At 41.6% G+C, this 20,524-nt stretch overlaps 1 protein-coding gene across 3 annotated transcripts in view; it reads right to left on the bottom strand.

Moving 5' to 3' along the window:
• Window positions 1-20,524, bottom strand: part of mllt10 (MLLT10 histone lysine methyltransferase DOT1L cofactor) — a 53,808-nt gene that overhangs the window by 20,586 nt on the left and 12,698 nt on the right. For 2 of the 3 annotated variants that reach the window (XM_082546280.1, XM_082546281.1), the window contains exons 3-11: window positions 16,649-16,703; window positions 14,289-14,398; window positions 13,752-13,855; window positions 12,464-12,557; window positions 9,494-9,583; window positions 3,954-4,052; window positions 3,303-3,639; window positions 2,389-2,607; window positions 858-1,349 (exon numbers count right to left, since the gene is read on the bottom strand). In XM_082546280.1, the coding sequence (XP_082402406.1) occupies window positions 858-1,349; window positions 2,389-2,607; window positions 3,303-3,639; window positions 3,954-4,052; window positions 9,494-9,583; window positions 12,464-12,557; window positions 13,752-13,855; window positions 14,289-14,398; window positions 16,649-16,703 (1,600 nt within the window). The remainder of the gene's footprint in view (window positions 1-857; window positions 1,350-2,388; window positions 2,608-3,302; window positions 3,640-3,953; window positions 4,053-9,493; window positions 9,584-12,463; window positions 12,558-13,751; window positions 13,856-14,288; window positions 14,399-16,648; window positions 16,704-20,524) is intronic. The other variant, XM_082546282.1, reaches the window with a different exon arrangement.

The following is a 20,524-nucleotide window of genomic DNA, read 5'->3' as shown; positions in this document are numbered from 1 at the left end:
CAATTTAGAAAAGCTTAAATCAAAAATATCCTAAATATGAGATAAAGACTCACAGAAGTCAGCCTAGTGATCAGCAACGGATTTGAGCTTAATCAGTGGATTCATCCGTAGCATGAATTTAAATAACCATGTCCACTTTCTTTGCGTGCACGTGTATGGGTGTCAACACTAAGAGCTCCAGGTGCACACAGCATCAACAGGTGAGTGTTGGTTCTGTATGCAGAAGGCAGGTAGGTGTGAGCAGCTGAGAGCAGGAGGGAGAAACAAAAGGGTGATGATTCTGGAAGAAAAGGGAGATGTGGGATGTGCGGGCTGTGCTGAGCCATTTCCATCAGGGAAACTCCAAAGCATAAAGACAGTTGCCAAGCAACTGAAAACACACGATGAGAAAGTAAAAAACAACAACAACAACAACAAAAAAAGAAGGCATACAGACCACTTCCACGTGTGTGCAGGAACACACAGACCCACACTCTTACACACAAACATGGAGGTGTCACCGGCTCTGGCCATTTCTGATTGTCAATATTTAAAATATGCTGCCCAGGTGTGTTACATTCAGCAGCTGGAAAACCTGCTGCAACAATGCCTCACACAAACTACTTTCCTTTTGATCATTGTAATGAAACTGGAGAGCACAATGGGGTCTTACAAGTCACAACTACCCCATAGATCTTGAATGAAACCAGCACGGTTCCTCATTTCAGTTGCCAAAATTGATTTCATTATTCGCTCAGCTACAGCGAAACTATAAAGCTAATTCTGTCATGAGAACTGACAGACGGGCTTCAAGTCTCCGAAACTCTAAAAGGGGTTGTGAAACGTTGCTGTGCGTCACATTTCTCAGTCGTCCTTACCTGACCCAGTGGTTGTAGAGCTGCTGTTGCTTTGCAGACTCCCATTCCTGAGGAGTGACGGCGACTTTTGAATCCCACCGCTCACGCCCATGACCCCCAGCCCCCTCTCTCCACCTCCTGATCCTCCTCCTACCCCAACCCCTAATCCACTGCTGGAAACTAAGCATGGGCGACCTGAGAGCGTTGAGGACGAAGAGGAGGAAGGCGAGGCGGTGGAGGAGGAGGTGGTGTTGGCGGTGGAGGTGGTCGGGAGAGTTAGGGAGGGTGCGGGCTCAGAAGGCTTCACGTCTGTGGTAAAGCAAGGTCCAAATCTGTTTCGCCAGTTGCCCTTCTTTTTCTTCTTTACCCCATCTTCCCCTCCTCCTGCGGCTGCTCCGCTGATCCCCAGTCCTGAGCTCGAGGGCTGAGGCCGTTTGTAGCCAGTGGACCCAACGAGGCTTGTTGTCTCACTCACTGTGTGACTGTGGGAATTCTCATACAGCTTTCCACCCACTGCAATGATGAGAAAGAACAGTGTTTCCCATTGGTTAATGTGATTGTTACATATTTTTAATAGTTAACCCTTTACAGCCGATCGGAGCGGGCACGCTCTGTTTTGCGTAACTATTTTTAAATCCCGGTAGCTCTGCAACCAAGTAAGCTAGCGCAATAATTTTTTTTGCATATGAAACTGGAGGAGTTGTACTTACATCTTATGCCATCAGCTTGTCCTAGGTCACAGTTTCCTTCCACATATAGCTTTGCAAAAACTGCATAAAAATCACTTGCAGCAACAAAAACATGATATTCCAGAAACACGCTTCGCCGATCCATCAGCTGTTTGTAACACTTCCTACGTCCATCAGCGCGAACTATCACATGACCGCATGACCTGCCCGAAACCGGAAGTGACGTCATTTTGCGGAAATGTAGTTTTTTTACGATCGGGGCCTTATGAGCTTGTGTTTTACTTGTTATGTGTTTTAAAAAGTTATGTTTGACTTTATGACTTTCTGTGTCGTTTCTGGGATGCTTAAGACTCATATTGCACTGCTGGAAATAGTTTATTTTGATGCATATGCTGTTATTTTGCAAATTTGCACTATAATATTTATTTTCGTTTTTCCTGCAGTATATAAAAATTGGTGTATTTCAAAAATAAAACTATGAAGACACTCAAAATAAATTTCCTGTGGTGGGAAACTATTTTGTGTAACTTTTTTGTATTTACAGTTTTGAGGGATGAGCCTCTTAAATTTCTCTAACTAGAAATATATGTTAAAAAAACAAAAACGATTTTCAATTTTTTTGTAGTTTATTGCACTTTTTTGCAATGTATGTAATTACTATGCACCTAATGCAGACATATTATTAAAGTTTGGGCTATAATGGTTGTATTGATGTATAGCAACTTGAAATGCTCCCAAAAATGGCTCCACAGCATGTAAAAATATAATATAAGCTCTGGCGGACTTGGTTCTATGGTAGGTCTTAAAGGGTTAAACAAAAATTATATTGTTGTGTTTTTTTTAAAGAAAAAGAAGTGTGGCACCTGCTGAAGCTGTGGTTGCAGACATAAGAGAACCAAAGAGAGTTGTAGTTCCCTCTGAAGCTCCACCCTCTGAGCCTGGCTTCACAAGGCAGCTGCTGAAAGACGGTGGGGAGGAGAAGGTACTTCCACCACCGGGACGCAACGATGAATCTGTGAAACTTAGGAAGTCTGAGGAGGAAGCGGCAGAGGGGGTCTTGCTGGCACTGGTCAACAGGAGGCCTGGGTGGATGAAAGACGGGTGGGACAGGAATGAACAAAGAGAGGAGAGGCATGACACATCAGAGCTGTACAAGTTTCCAGAACACACTCCTTTCGATCATCTTGAGAGCGACAGAAACAAGATAACAAAAATAGACATTTTATCAGTTCAAATGCTCTCTATCTGCTCTACAGTCAGCCCTTCCTCGTCAAGCAGCCCTCCCTTGCATCAGTTTCTTGAAAGCGCACACAACGCACAATTTCTCTGCTAGACAAAAACACACAACTGACAAGGGCTTCAAGGCTGTAACAGCGCAAAACACAGGAGCACACAGGAGTGAACAGTGACTCCTTTCACGTCATGACCTCCCCACATGTTCCGTCGGCCTGTGTTTGTGTGCGCGGGGCTGTTCTCAGACGGGGCCCCAGATTACAGAGCCGAGACAAAACAGTCTTATCACGGCGAGAGACAAAAGTCTGGTGCCCGACTGATATCCAGTCAATGACACAGCACACACGGACCCATAAAACCAGAGAATCAAAAGTTCATTCAGGTTTTAAATAACGCTTTGCAATTTTAATGCATTTGCAGTTTTTCTTGTGGGTGTGCAGGGTAAAAATACCAGAAGAGCCATCGTTGCATTCTCACTTTTCTAACTGCCATGTGTGTGTGGGGGGAGAGAAATATTGAGATCCATTTGCAACCATCAATTCACCTTGATGGAAAGGCCCAGTTGAAGCTGAGGCAGATGTAGAGGAAGTTGCCATGGTGACCACAGCAGAGGGGAGGGGTTTCCCTGAGGAGGTGAGAGACTTGCGGCCACCCCTCGGTCCCACCGTGTGACCTCCACCGCTGTTCTTCTTGTTCTTCACCTCAGTCGCAGCCTTGACGCTGTCTGCAGCCAAGGCGTCCTTGGAACTGCTGCCAGAGTGAGCAGACGACACTTCCTGAAAGTTGGCGTTGGTAAAACGTGCTGCGCTCTCATCTAATCGCTTCTGCGAAGACGCTTGCAGAGAGGAGACACTTCCCCCTGAATTGCCACTGTTATAGGTCTGTAAGAAGGTTAAAAAAATAAATAAATGAATAGGGAGGGAGGGAGGGAGGGAGGGAGAGAGAGAGAATGATGGGAGAAAAAAAAAAAGGATATTGGGAGAAAAAGGGAGGACAAGAAAATCAAAACAGCGGAACAGGAAGGGAAATTATCAAAAACACGGCCAAATGAAAAAGATGAGTGAAAAATACATCAAGGCCACAGGATGTTTTAGGGATATAAGAGTTTAACAAAGATAAATCAAGGTAAGCCACTCTGACTCTAATATTTAATCACATGTTACTAATCACCAAAACAAAGGAGGGGTGCTCTCACCTTCTCTGGGACCATGATGTTCGGAAGGATGAGGGAGGGGGACATGTCCATGGAGGTTTTCTTGTGTTTCGGTTTGTGCCGGTCTCGCTCCTTATGTTTCTGATTGAAATTGGAGGGGAGGGAAGAGAAAACAGATGAGTGAAGGTTTTCAGCACGTGAGTGAATGGAGGAAAGAAATAAGGACAAAGCCAGAAAAAAGAACCTTAGTTCTTTGGATATTTGAAACACTAGGAAAAGACTAAAAATGGCAAGAAGAAAAAAAAAAGAAAAGATTATGGGGACATTTTAGACCATTGTTTAAAAGTGCTTGGCGGAAAAGCTAATGTATGAGATGGGATGTAAGCACCTAAGTGGAGGAGACCGAGTCGGCGTGCATGTGTGTTCAGTGAAGAGAGGCAGAGAAAGAAGCCGCAGTGCATTTCAAAGACTCAATCTGAGATGAAAGCCTGGCGATCCACAAAAAACAAAGAGAGTGATGGAAGAGAGATAAAAGGGGACCAGGAGGCAACAACAATTTAGCATGCTGCGGTAAAGAGCTGAGCATTGCGCTCGTGCTGATGCGTGCAAGGTCTTGTCGCTTCACCCAATCATATCCTTTTTCTTGGGCCATCACAGCTCAATTTACACCCTCACAAACCTGCGCACACACCGCCACCCCTCTCTCGCACCCTTGAGGTGGTGGCTGGGTGCCAGTGCATTTACACCTCACATGCACGCCCCGCGCCCTGACACTTTTCTGTACGTGCGTACTAGCAGACGTAGCCTCACGTGCGTGCACTCGCGCACACGCACACTCTTGGAGGTATATGGTGAAAATACGCAGCGATCCTGAGAGACGATGTGGGACTCGACATGCTCGGGATGTTCGATGTCACAACAACACCGAAACACCATAATCGGCCCCTCCCCCTTCTCTTCCCCACCCGGGGTTTCGCTGAGGACTGATTGCGAGACGGATTGTGACAGTTTAGCCAGACTTCCTCTGCGAGTGGCAGTTAACAGACATCACCAGCCGAATCAGTAGATTGCAGCTCCAGTGCGACATCTCCGCACGCCAGCTTCCGTTAATGCTAACCGTTAATGAGGTTAGGACTTCTGCTGGTTTCTGTATTTCAGAGGATGTGTTGAAGCTTAAAACAGGTTCCAGTCCTGACTATTTTCATTAACTCCCTAACTTCTATTAGTTGGAGTAGTTAAAAACAGATTCAACTACATTTTCAGTATCACATGTCACAGCTTTTTACCAAGGCTTTATATCTTCAGACATAAGATCACCTCTGAATTTTTCATTTGAGTTTTGTAACTTGAAATGCTCTTTTGAGAAACACAGTTTTTTAAAAACTGCTCTTTTGGCCAAACACTGTTTATGGGGTTTAGTAATATTTAATAATAATAATTAATAATTCCAGTCTCATTTCCATAAGGGCCCCTCATTTGGGCTTATATTTACAGGAAACAAATTAACCACCATTTATTAATCAATAAGTCAGCTATATTTTATCACAACTGATGCTGGTTCATTGGCCATTTTTCCAGTTATCAACCAGCTGTTTGCAACTACCCTGAAGAAATGTGCTTTAGCTCTCACACTGGCTATAAAGAGTGCGAAAACAAACAGAAATACAGGGTAGAGGTAGCGATTTAAAACAGACAACAAATGATCCACGCTGCTTCTGCCGCAACACAAAGATGTTACGATTATGGCAAGAGGGAGAGTGACGGAGAGAAAGAGGTCAATTCTTTGGGATTCCCTTTTTGTTTTTCATTAACATTCCAGAGGTAGGTGTTGATGGACAGAGCCTGAGCCGAGAGGGTCGGATAACACACACACACACACACACACACACACACACACACACACACACACACACACACACACAGAGCACTGGGCGTGGGAAACACAACAAATGCACAATGTTACCCTGACACACTCTTATCAATCAGGTCAATTGATTATACAGGCAGAGACAAAGCCTTTCAGCATGTTCTGTCCCCTCTTTCTCTAACGCTGACCGCTGGCAGCCTGATCATTTGACATGTCCGAGAGGGCTTTGAGACTGTGTGGGGTAAATATGAGTGGTGGCGGGTAATGATGAGTGCATCTATTTATCAACAAACCCCTGAACAATGAACAATTCAGCAGTGGGCAGAAATCCTCTCCGTCTATGTCGAATGCTGATCACGTGCCCCCGAAGAGAGAGATTCACTTTTAAAGACACTTTTCCTTCTGTCTCTTCACAGTTTGCAGAATACAAGCACAGAAACCTCCATTCCCTTGTTCGCTACATCTATGTGTATTGAAATTCAGACTCTATTATTAATATGTATCAATTCATCTGACTTCATTTCACATACATTTTTCATTTCTTCAAATTACTTCTGTTTTCCAATCAACAGTCTGTAATTATTCAACATTTAATCATGTTAAATTTGATTATCTACACTACAGTTTTAAATAAAAAGCTCACTACCCAATTTGTTTCAGTACAGCTACGTTAAAACAAACAGCCCTATGAGGCGCACACATTTTGGCACTTTTCGTTGCTGTAACGCGCATAACAAGTATTAATGCATTAATTAATTATTTAAAATGTAACATGTTATCGTTTTATTTAATATAGAAAATGCCGGTACCAATTATGGGAAGAGAAACTATTGTCTGCTAATAATTTGATGTAGTTTCATATTTTATGGCTTCACAATTCAGCACAACAGCCTCAGGAGGACATCGTCTTGGGGGGGGTTGGGGGCAAACGGGGAGGGAGCAGGGGGTGAGGAGAAGCGAGAGAAGACGGGCAGAAAGAGAGGAACAGGAAGTACAGGGGAAAATAATCCGGCCTGGCCTAGCAGGAATTCCCCTGTGCAGTTTCCTGCAGGATTTCTGACCAGCCATTGTGTGTGTATGGATGTGTGTGTTTCCTGCGGGCCTTTTCTATGCGGCCAGCGTGGGGGATCTTGGCTGACTGCAGGGTCTAGCATGAGGTGGGTATACATCTGAGCCTCCAAACCACATAACAAAGGCATGTGAACGCACACACACTCACAAATCTGAGCATACTGATCTCTGACCCAGGAATGGGGATGGTGTGTTTATGTGCGCATGTGTGCAAGAGAGCAAGGAGGGGGGATACTCTAATGCTAATAAGGCAGTATTAACAAAAGCCAGGGCAGTAAGACCGAGTAGTACGTGGCCAAACACACACACACAAAATGTGCCATACAATTCTAATTCTGATGCCACAAATTTCTACAAGTTAACACAATTAAAATAGATTCTCTTTTCCCCCCTCTGTATTAAAAAAAACAAAAAAATAAAACAAAACACAACAACAGGAGAAAAGTGAAAATTCAAAGCATCAAAAAGCGCTTGCAGCACACCGTCACTAACATAATCTACCGAGCTGATTTTCTCTAACATGCATTCATTAATTCTCCGGTATGCATTCTTGAAACACTTACGGGGGTTTCAAGATTAAACACAATGACGTATATTTAAATAAATTCTTTCCTTTTCTGCTTTTACCTTCAGAGAAAAATTACTTTTGGATTGGCACTTATATTTCCACAGCTCCACAGCTCATTTACTTTTCTGTTGATACAGACTTTAAATATGAACCAGTTTAAGTTAATAGTTATAATTGGACACTGAAATCATTTTTTCCACATCTAAAAAGTCCAAAGTTCACAGTCTTTGATGCAGAAACTAAATGTGTGCGCTTCAGGCTCTCCCGGCAATGAAAACTGCTTTAGGATATAAAATTATTGTTATTCTGGAACAATATCTGCTCTTCATCTGTGCAGTGGTGTTAGATAACCCCGATTAAAAACGTGAAACAATCAACTGGCTGAAGCACCTTTAAACTCCTTTCATTCATGTCAGATAGTGATTCTGTGGTGAGCTGACAGGCTGAGATGGCCTTGCCTAAAGTATTTTCAGTCATGCACACATAAACACAACAGCTTTAAGTGTCTGAGTATGTTAAGCATTTGTTCTTGTTTGTTTTATCCAATGAGTCCTTCACCAACACCGACACCATCGAGCAGCAGGAGTCGTTGTTTTGATAAATCACTGCGGACTGCTAAACTCTTCCCAGTGATAAGCACAATCAAAGATGCGAGGATAAATCCACAGTTAAAGCACTATCATAACAGGACATGGATCTGGAGAGTTTAGAGGGAATGATAATAAAATCTATACAACTTTAAAAAGGGCAGATAAACTGTTTATTGAATATTTAAGTAAATTTTATTGTGCTATTAAACTGTAAATATTTAAATATCTTACTGACAGTTTTTTGTTTCAACTGCAGACAAACACGCCAAGTTCATTTCTTCAACAACAACAAACAAACAAAAAGTAAAATTGATGACTTGACACTGACTGAAAAATCCAGATTTCACACAGCCTGTGATTACATGTTCAACTAACAGCCGTGAGTTATTAAGTCACACTAATCTCACATTCATTAAAGTTGTTATCACTGGTAGGCACAGAGGAGCTCAGCCACCCCAGCTGCCTGATCTCTGAAATACAATTTCATCACTCAATAGGACATCAGCTTCAACTAATTTGGTGATTTTAAAAGACATGCTTAGAGAAATAGTAGAAAACAGTGATGAGTTTTTAGATATGACAAAAAAAAAAAGAAATACATTTTACAGTCAAGCTCAGACGCTATTAAAAAAAATCAAATCCATGAGTTTTTCTTCAGAGAAGCACTGATTAAAAATGAAGAAAAAATACCAAGTCCATTCCTTTCAAGGCCATCAGTCATCCATTTCAATGGAAAATGTAGCTAGGGTTTTAATCATTTTCATCATGTAGTAATACAAACATAATAGTACAACAGACTTAATTTTGAGCTCAAATTTGGTATGTTGGAGCTTTTAGAGAAAAGGGGAGATAATGGGGTTATTTTAAAAACACTACCTGCACAGCTGTGTACTTAGCTGTATGTGTATTAGGCTCTTTGAAAATATATAAATAAACAGCTATTAAAAAAACAAAAAAAACAACAGTGTGTAGGGGATAGCACCCCCATACCAGTGGTATTTAAAAAACAAAAAACATTGGTTTTTCTTCCTTTTAGAAATATATTAAAGGGAAAACAAAACATTTTCTGATTTTATTACACCAACTTTTATGTAAAAAACAAACCTATAGGACAGCCAATCCGACAGATCAATATGCAACACGACTACACTGACCCTCCACAAAGCTTCGTCTCATTTGCCTTCTGCTTGTCCACAAATTGCTCTGCAAACTCATACGCGTTAAAAGCACGTAATATGAGCGAGGCCTTTTTATTTTCTGGGACATCTGGATAGAAATAGCTAAAAATAAATGAATAAAACTACATTTCAAGTTTTTCATAAATGCAATTCTCCAACATTCATTTTAACTGCTGCTCAAAGTTTATACTGTGTATCTGCCTGTACCTCCACAGTGTGAGCATGTAACAATGAGCGCGTATGTTTCTGATGGAGCCACAATCGTGGGTGGGAGGCATAGAGAGGGTAAGATCTTAAGGCTGTCTTACCTTCTTGTCCGTGTCTGGGGGTCTATCCATACACTGAGTGGAAGAGTCACTTAAGCTTTGAGACCTACTACCCCGGCCCCTGCTCCTTCGCTAAAAGGTAAAGAGGAACTCCAAGTTACTGGATGAAGTCCACAGACAGAAGGCCAAAAGAAGGCCCCAAAAAAACCTCTTATATTGAAAAATAAAATAAATATAATAAACTGAAAAGGATAAATAAATTCTGACTGAACTCAGGGACAAGTCAAAATTCAAAGATCATTAAAAAAACATTAATGAGCATTGCATATAAAATATAAAAATGGCAGTTATAGGAGCAAGCTTAGTGACAGAGGCAAAAAAAAGCAAAACAAAACCCCCAAAAAGGCCAATACGGCCAAAAATAAATAAATTTCAAAAATTACATTTAAGGCCATTAATTTCACGGTAACAGATAACAAAGTCAAGCAAGTGTAGGAAATTACTACTCCATAGTAGGAAAACAATTGGTTTTTCTTAGTGGGCAATAGTAAAGATCTTAACTACAAGTAAAGTTGTATTTATGTTGATTTCAAGCTTCTTTGCCTGAACTAGTATTAAAGTGACTTCCTGGTACATATTTGGAGTCTTGCTATTAATCTCAGCCTCGGCCAGATTGCTGTCGCTGCCCTCAAATAACAGCCACACCACTCAAAGACAGATCTTTAACCAGGAACTGTGCTGCCTTAGGCATTATATGTTAAACTGACACTCAGAAGCAACTATTGAACCTTCTTCTCTTCTACAATACAAGGCTCGACCCTAAAGCAGAATTGAGAGCTCATCATTTCCTTCACCAAATTACTTCTGCAATAATCTTTTCTGACTAAAACCCGGGTTCAAGGCTAGTAACAGTAAAAGTTTTGCAGCGACCATCACCCGTGTGCCAGAAATGCCCAACCGTGCATTTACAATCTTCAAATACAGAAAGAAATAAATTCACACAACCTGAAGTAAATGTCTCTTTAATCAAGACTAAAGCTGGATAATCCAAGTTTCCAATTAAATTTAGATACTCAGCGATTCAACTGAAAATATGTAGCTAACATGGTGTAAATATCCATCAAGCGCCATTTTATGAAATCCATTCAGCTTTCTCCATCAATGTTTCTCTCTCATACATTCCTGTCATCCATACAGTGCCAGGTTAATGACATTATGCCCCACCATCCAAAGTAATTTATAAGCGATCAATGTAACAGCATGAGTCTTTCCATCGGCATTTGTTAACACTGCAAAATGTGTGTGCACGTGTGTTTGCGTTGACACCACAAAGCCTGCCTTCTCGTTCCATCCCACCATTGTTCCACAAATCATAATAGTTCATTCCTGTTTTTCACATTTGCTTTTCTCCCCCCAGCTGATGCAGAGGTGTGCATGCAAAACTGGTGGCACCACGAGTAATCTCTGGATACACATCCACCGAGTATCCAGATGTTACATTTTTGTCTTCATATGCCCTTTCATAGCTCTTTTGTGTCACTAAATTCTGCTTGATGGTGACATGTAGCTGGCCAGTGTGTAGAGGCCCGCCTTCGTGTGATTTTCTGTGTAACAGGCCAATAATATCTATCGGGATTTTATTTTTCCATTTTTAATGCAGCTTTTTTCTTGGCATAGCCCAACCCACAGCCAATGAAGCTGCTGTTGAGTCTGTTTACAAAGTAGAATGTTTATTAGGCCAAACACACTAAAATATGTCAATTCTGATATAGTCAGAAACAAATGTTGCTATGCCAACCAAACCCAGACAGGTTAGACTACCTCTCCTAGATAAGCTACTGTTTTGGTTGTTCGGCTTTGACATGCAAACTGCCGACTGTATGTAAAATTTGTATTGACATCACAACAACGAAGACTTTTGATACAGTGTTAATCAGTTTAGTGTCAACTCCAAGGAAATGGTAACATTTAAAAAGCCAGCAATAGAGTTCAATAGGCTCAGCGAGCTAAAAAATGTAAAAACATCTTTTTCCCCACTAGTACTACGTTTCACCAACTACTAAAAATAAAGCATCTGTCCTGAAAGGCCACAAGGGTAGCTCCTTACTAAAAGTAACACTGACAATTGCTTGCCTTGTGAAAATGGGGCTAGGCAGTCTTTGGTCACAATCAAGGCTGTAGTTAGTGTTGATGAAGCGCAGATGAACATGTTTACTGAGACTTTGGATGTCTACAACACTGAGTGAACTGCTTTCATGTGTTTTTATTATACCTGTCTCTTTTCCTATATCTTGTCTTTGACATATGCTCTCTGTGAAATAATGAAAGATAATAATTAAAACACTAAAACTAACACTGAAACTAACAAAAACTAAACTGAAATGAGAAGATGCCCTCTGGAAACGAACTGAAACTACACTGAATTGAAAACAAGAAGTCATATTACACAATTAATATAGCAACAGGCTCAAAGGGCCCCAGCAACTGCAAAGCCAGTCCACTGTAGCCAGTGCTTCCTTTGGACAAACAGATGAGGAAGTGGAGGGTGCGATGGGAGAACGGATAACGCTAGATGGAGTGAGACAGATAGAGGGGAAGGAAAAGGTGAAAAAAGAAGAAAGCTGTGAGACTGAGGGAAGAGTCTTTGAAAGTTGCAGGAAGCTGGCTAAAGGGAGGGGGGCAACTTGAAAGTTTGGAAAAGAAAAAAGGAGGAGAAAGATGTGACAAAAAAAGCATTAAGGAGAAGGACACAGTTATGAGAGGGGAGATGGGGATAGAAGAAAAATAGCAAAGAAAAGATTATGTACAATTCACAAAAGTAGAGATAAAAGAACGGCATTTCTCACTGTGCTGAAAGTAAACCAGTAATTGTGTGATGTGTGTGTTATGTCTACATGCTTATCACCAATCGTAGTTAGTGGAACGGAAAACACATTCTCATCCACATTGTTAAAACAGACACAATAGGCAAGTTATCTCTGGAAAATGACAAAAATCTGAGAGTACACTTACCAATTTGCTGTGATGGTATTTGCAATATCCACAGTATTTGACATTGTCTGCATCTGATCCCTGTTCCTCACATAACAATCCTGCAAACTGGGCACTGTGGTGGAGAGTAGTGGGGGGAAATTCAGACAGTCGACAAAAAAAATTATGATTTGTACACGAAGAAGAGGAATACTGGTTTGGACAAGATGAAGAAATATTTATTAAAATAAGAGAAGAAGAAAAAGAGGAAAATAAAAGGTCTACTTCCTTTTTCTAAAACAGGGCTACTGTCATTTCTGTTACATCACCCAGAGATACTGAAACAACTTTCATCGTGATTGTGCCTCATTGCACAAACTTTGAATAACGTTTTCAAAGTGTTTGAATAACGACTCAGATTGTAGCAGTGCATAATTACTTGGAGAAAACAATGCAGATTCAGTGCAGTACTACACTAATAATTGTGAGTAACTAGAAACTTATCCAAATACACACAAGCTTGACATCCCAGAGCTACATTACCAGCAGCACAATATGAAATTAGCTCATTTTGAGATGTGGAGTTCAGAAACTCCCGCTGCATGTTTTGCAGGACGTAATCCAATTTATTAGCTAGTTAGCATCCCATTAAGGAACAGTATGGATGCAAAACCCAGCTGCTATCACTTCTTCAACTTCTTAACCCAACCTCATTTCCTGGACTTGTGACAGCAAAGACCCTGCTGGAAACTGAGGATGTGTAGCCTCTCCTGGAAATTACCACAGAGGCTAGCTGTTGGATGATTTCTATGAGTAGCATTGGTAGCAATGCTACACAGCTGCTCCAATGTAAATGTGAAATATCCATTAGAATATGCACTCTGTAAGAACAGAACTACTTCTTCCTTTCATTTTGGACTGATAGGCAAGTTAAGTGCTTTAGTAAGTCCCTACTGCCTCTTGAAAAACAAAGTGGTATTACCAAAGAGTACTACTGCTAGCCGGTTAGCATTAGAGCCCAGCATATCGATACATCGGCCAATACTAGCTGTTTGCAGATATAGTGGTATTGGCATTTATAATGGTCGATAAATGCGCTCAGCTCTTAAACTAATGTAAGACAAGCAATCATAGCAAACTACCATTAAAGGTCATGTTGGCAATATTAACATTTAAAGTTACTCAATATATATTTTCTTGCATGCTATTTTTTTTTTTTTGCCCAGTGCTGTCAGCATTAAAAGCTAGAGGTCTTAAAAGCGAGTGAACAGCTGAAGAAACAAAGTGTGTCTTTGTCAAGTGAGGTTAATGCGATGCAAGTGAGTCTCACCATGTGACATGGAAGGCCTGTCTGCAGCCATGTTTGTTGCAGGTCATACAGGCTCCAGTGGCTGCTTTACTCTCTCTCCCCTGGTCCTCACAGATATAACATGTCTGTACACGCAAACATACAGTTAGGGAAACCCATTTCAATTTAAACACATAAGCCATTTTCACACATGTACTTCAGATGATTGGACATTAAATGGACTTTCCATTGCCAGAGCGACAGCAGAAGGTCTATGTAATTATTCAGAGATTTCACAGGGACTGATCTGGGCCATGTGAAGTGCCTCCTGCACGATCTACCCAGGCGCTCCACCTCACTTAAGGGAATATTTCCAGTAGTGAGAAAACGTATGACACACACAATGCCCTGTTGGGTGCTACAAATGAGAAACGGCAACTTCAGACAACGCCTGGACTCGGTTCTCCCGACATTATCCCAACCAGAGTGCACGTGTGAAAACGGCTGGACTTAATTACTCACAGTATGACATTATACATCTGTTTTTGTAAAGTCTAAGAGCATAGATACATTTGTTACCTTATTGTAGCGCTCATGTGGCACAGACTGGAGTACTATGGGCTCCATAGTTGACACATTAGCAAACTCCACCTCAGGTATGTAAAGGGCACAAACCACATGGGCCCAGCCTGTAAAGATACACAAAGAAGACTTATCAGACCCTCTACGTCTACCAGATATAGGTTCAAAGGTCATTTGTGGTAACATTTCACAGTTTACAAGTAGAAATGTTAACCGCCTGCAAAAGTCCTCAAAAGTAATAAAATGTGAGCGAAGTTCATTTTGTCAGTTTCAAATTTTCCCAATATAGTAAAGCTTTACGTGGGAAGTGGACACAGTAAACCCAGAGGACAAACACTATTTCATCTGATGGTCAATCACAAAATTGACTTTTCTTTTATTTGTTTTTTAATGGTTGAAACTAAAAGCCCAAACCAACACAGCCACTGTGGGCCCTTCCCAATCACCATGCTGAATCTAGAGGTGGGAATACCCCATGATATGATGTTACACTATGATATGATGTTACACATGTTACACTACACTTTACTTACAATGTGACAGTATTTCAATTATTACCATTTTGTGCTATGCTTAGTATTGCAATCATTTATCACCTGTTTTAAACAGCAAATTATGTCAACAAAGTTCAACTTTAAGGTTATCCCCTAGTTGAAGCTACATTATATATAAATCATCTCCTTTAAAGCTGTGCAGTGTCACACAAAAATGTAACTTTAGGGTTGCTGATAAGTCAGTGTGAACCTCACCTCTTGGAGTTTCGATCTAGAATCTCAAATGCTTTAATTTGTAAATTGGTGGTCATCGACCTAAGCAGCCATTCACTGAGCCTTAACACATGCACAGCTTCCTGTCAGTGAAGACAAACTGGGGGCAGCAGAATGACAGTGAGGCATAGGCATGGTGGAGTGGCAGCAGAATTGACGACGAGCTGAGGAGGAGTTGGAGGAGGTGAACAGGAGGTCAGATGGAGGTGAGAGTCTCCTGCTACACTGGAGGTGTCTGTTTTTCCCCCCATAGCGGAAACAAAAACAGGCTTAAACTTACAGTTGAACCCCTGACCTGCCTTTGACCTGGTGAGCGGGACAGGGGGAGGAGGGCAGAGGGCGGGACACAGGGGAGGGAGCGAGTGTAAAATGGGGGCATGTTGTTGTTTTGAAGTCCCTCCAAGAATCTGGAAGAGGCCTATAAAACAGGACTATAAAACTGGCACAACCTTCCTCCTCAAACTCAGCGTTCGCACTTTAATCCCACAAGAACCGAACAAAGCATCGTTTTACCGACATCTGTGACGTCAAGAAGTTAACAGAGTCCACCGTGCTGAGACAAAAGTTAAAAATGAGGCAAAGGGCTGCGAGCTTCTGATAATGGCTTATTAGCTCCTTTGATAAACACTTGAAACATTAGGAGCCATGTGGTCTCTGCTGTCACAGTACAGTTATAAACTTTACAATGACGCTCCAAATCAACACCTGAAGTTTTCAAACTGCTGCCTCGAGTTTAACATGTCTTACAACCAACCTGTGAGAACCAAATGTGTTTCAATCGGGTCCCAATTAAATATATGAAGACAGATGATGATTGAAAATGATCATCTTTAACCTTAAGCTGTAAAATGGAGACCGGGAAGACGGATAAAGACTGAATTTCTGCCTTTCTATGCTATTCCTTTTTTCTCGGTCTGCTATATGTTAACATGATGGATCAAATACCCATTTCAGACCTTGCTCTGCTTTATTACGGTCCCACCTGAAACAACAACTACCACCACACAGATCAACAAGTGAAGAGGAACTGATGAGCGGAGTAACAGAGTTGGGGAAAAGATTGTGAAAGAAAAATGGGAGGAAAAACGAGGGAGAGAGGGGTCATGGGAAGGGTAAAATAAAAGAGAAAGTAGTAAAATGGTGTGTGTTAGTGTTGTCCTGATGCCTCCCTGCAGGCCTGGACACAATCCCACAGCTGTGCCTCTCTCAGCCTGACTCTCTCACTCTCTCACACACACACACACACACACACACACACACACACACACACACACACACAGAGAATATTTACAGTCTCCAACAAGCTGACCTCCCAATGAACCCAGTGTGGAGACTCCTCACAGGCTACGCACTATACCCATCCTGTCCCGCCCCCCCATAAACATACACACACTGACACACCCTCATAAAACATGGACTGGCAAGGACGCTACAGAGGCAGCACATACAACAAACAGCAACATAACTCTCCCAGCATGCTTACAGCCCTTAAACTTGCTGGTGACATGCAATTAATGACAAAATCCACAAGAGGTTAACCACAGATGGCAGCATGTATGAGTGTGTGTGCGCAGCTGAGAAGAAGCATACCTCCGTTGTCCGTCCTCTTGAGCGCTCCATCTTTGTGGGGACAGAGCTCGCACCTCTGTGGGTAAAGACGAAACATCATGTCAGAAACAAGAGGTCAACCTCATGTGCTTGCTCGAGGTATGACAAATATGAGTGTAAGTGAGAGGAGCTGGCCTGTCGCCCGGACTTGGGCACACGGCCAGAAACTCTCTGGGAAAACACCCTCGCTACCTGCCACCTAAGGTTGTGTTTCATCCAAGTGCATGTACTCAGTTGCAGCGGAAAACTTAATTTACTTATTAATCCAATTAAAGCATCGCAAATCCTTTAGCAGTAAATGGCATATGAAATAGACCTGAGCTGTTACTTTGCTTCAAATCTGGCAATGTGTTGCCATAAAATAACGATCAAAGGTAATCCTTTTACTCTGTTTCACTTAAATAAAGCTTGGCATAACAATTATTCACTACATTACAGTGGGGCAAAAAAGTATTTAGTCAGCCACCGATTGTGCAAGTTCCCCCACTTAAAATGATGACAGAGGTCAGTAATTTGCACCAGAGGTACACTTCAACTGTGAGAGACAGAATGTGAAAAAAAAAATCCATGAATCCACATGGTAGGATTTGTAAAGAATTTATTCGTAAATCAGGGTGGAAAATAAGTATTTGGTCAATAACAAAAATACAACTCAATACTTTGTAATAGGGCTGGGCCATATTATACCGTTCACGATAATACCGGTATAATGTTAGGCAACGATAGGAAAATGAAATATCGCGATAGAATGGGAGTAAAACGCGCATGCGCAGTGCCTTTGTTTTCATACGCACATGGCCGGTCGTTGAGTGAAACAGATGAACCAGAATTGGTTTGTAAAAATGGTGCAACTTCAGTGATGTGGAACTGGTTTGGTGTTTGTCCGTCAGATACACAGCAAAGCACATTTTTTTGCAGAACATGCAAGCGGCCATCGTTATTGTCGTATTTGTCGGACTAAGATGCTCTTAAATCTGGGAGTAATCTGGGTCCTAAGCTCCGTATGCTTCATGTCAAACAAACACTGCAGCATCACTTAGAGTTAAAAACTGTCTAAATTCTTTCATCTTTAATAAAACGATCAGCATTGCTGCTTTACCAGGTGTAACTATAAAGTTTAACTTCCAGGCATCCATGAAAACAAAAGTTATTACATTTAACGGAGTTAGAAGTTAGCAGGAAGCTAGCGGAAGTTAGCTCGCTAGTTTCGCTAGTTACCTAAGCATGATATAGCATGTTCTGACTGAGAGATTTCTGAAAAAAAATCAAACGTACAGCTCTGCTATCACTTCCAACATAAATGAAGACAGGAAACTAAACAGCAGTGACGTTTGTAGGGTTACTGAAGTTGGGCTAGCTGGTATATAATGATGTGCTACGTGATCGCTAGCGACACAGCTATGTTAGCATAACATAAGCAGTGAAGCTGGAGGACAAACACTAACACTTTTCCACTTATAAAAGTTAATGTGAAGGTTCTTCATGGTTAGAGACAAATGCAATCGCATGGCAGGATGCTGTAAACGGACCAAACTTCAGTCAGGAGAACAACTGAGATAATCCATCCACAATACGAGGTTAGTTATTAATATACTGCAACAACATGGGAATAGAGCAGCTGCAGAGAATTCAACATTAATGAATCAATGTTACAGAAGTGGAGGAAGCAAGAAGAATGAGTTTAATAAAGTTTGATTTATCTGACTGCTTTGTTTCGCTTAATGTGCCTTATAATCCTGTGCACCTTATGGTCCGAAAAATGTGTACTGCACACTGCAGTTTAATGTTGCAAAGCACCTCTTTTTAACTTCAGTGGATATTATACATGGTTATGCTCAGGATATGTCAGCCCATTTCTACTGGAAATGCCTTTTGGTTAAACTTTCAGCAAGGAATTTGCATTTGCACTGTTACATTTTTATAAAGCTTTAATGTACATAAAAACCAGCTTCTTGTTTAAGTGAAAATAAATGGAAGGTTGTCTTTTTGCACTAGTAATGTTGTGGAGTTGTATTTTGTCTCGCATCAATTATATCGTCGGTTATATCGTTATCGCAAATTTTCAAATATATATCGTGATAAATATTTTTGGCCATATCGCCCTGCTCTACTTTGTAACATAACCTTTGTTGGCAATAACAGAGGTCAAACGTTTACTATAGGTCTTTACCAGGTTTGCACACACAGTAGCTGGTATTTTGGCCCATTCCTCCATGCAGATCTTCTCGAGAGCAGTGATGTTTTGGGGCTGTCGCTGAGCAACACGGACTTTCAAGTCCCGCCACAGATTTTCTATGGGGTTGAGGTCTGGAGACTGGCTAGGCCACTCCAGGACTTTCAAATGCTTCTTACGGAGCCACTCCTTTGTTGCCCGGGCGGTGTGTTTTGGATCATTGTCATGTGGGAAGACCCAGCCTCGTTTCATCTTCAAAGTTCTCACTGATGGAAGGAGGTTTTGGCTCAAAATCTCACGATACATGGCCCCATTCATTCTGTCCTTAACACGGATCAGTCGTCCTGTCCCCTTGGCAGAAAAACAGCCCCATAACATGATGTTTCCACCCCCATGCTTCACAGTAGGTATGGTGTTCTTGGGATGCAACTCAGTATTCTTCTTCCTCCAAACACGACGAGTTGAGTTTATACCAAAAAGTTCTACTTTGGTTTCATCTGACCACATGACATTCTCCCAATCCTCTGCTGTATCATCCATGTGCTCTCTGGCAAACTTCAGACGGGCCTGGACATGCACTGGCTTCAGCAGCGGAACACGTCTGGCACTGCGGGATTTGATTCCCTGCCGTTGTAGTGTGTTACTGATGGTGACCTTTGTTACTTTGGTCCCAGCTCTCTGCAGGTCATTCACCAGGTCCCCCCGTGTGGTTCTGGGATCTTTGCTCACCGTTCTCATGATCATTTTGACCCCACGGGATGAGATCTTGCGTGGAGCCCCAGATCGAGGGAGATAATCAGTGGTCTTGTATGTCTTCCATTTTCTGATGATTGCTCCCACAGTTGATTTTTTCACACCAAGCTGCTTGCCTATTGTAGATTCACTCTTCCCAGTCTGGTGCAGGTCTACAATACTTTTCCTGGTGTCCTTCGAAAGCTCTTTGGCCTTGGCCATGGCGGAGTTTGGAGTCTGACTGTTTGAGGCTGTGGACAGGTGTCTTTTATACAGATGATGAGTTCAAACAGGTGCCATTCATACAGGTAACGAGTGGGGGACAGAAAAGCTTCTTACAGAAGACGTTACAGGTCTGTGAGAGCCAGAGATTTTCCTTGTTTGAGGTGACCAAATACTTATTTTCCACCCTGATTTACGAATAAATTCTTTACAAATCCTACCATGTGGATTCATGGATTTTTTTTTCACATTCTGTCTCTCACAGTTGAAGTGTACCTCTGGTGCAAATTACTGACCTCTGTCATCATTTTAAGTGGGGGAACTTGCACAATCGGTGGCTGACTAAATACTTTTTTGCCCCACTGTACATGCAATTTTTTTACTAAGTTTATAAATCAGACATGGAGTTTAGGAGTCTGAACCACACACCGACTTTTCTAGCAAAGTTGGAGACACAAAAATCATGGTCATTTAGTAAATGACCCATCAACTTCAAGGTAAAGTTTTTGTACACACAGAGACTGTTACAAATGCACTTAGGTAACCCATTGAGGGTGATCCTAGCAAACTAAGCATTTTTAACATGACAGCAGAGTACAGCAAGTTATTGTCAGATTTCTTCTATTCCTCCATTAGTTCCACGAGTTAAAAGAAAAGCAGTTTGCCATCATGATAAATATCAGCAAAAGTATATTTGCTTTTCACACATGAATAGAGAAAGTAGGCAGATC

This window comes from Aulonocara stuartgranti (genome assembly GCF_965226115.1).
Source record: "Aulonocara stuartgranti genome assembly, chromosome: 9".
Lineage (NCBI taxonomy): Eukaryota > Metazoa > Chordata > Actinopteri > Cichliformes > Cichlidae > Aulonocara > Aulonocara stuartgranti.
This window is presented reverse-complemented; position numbering and strand designations above follow the sequence as displayed.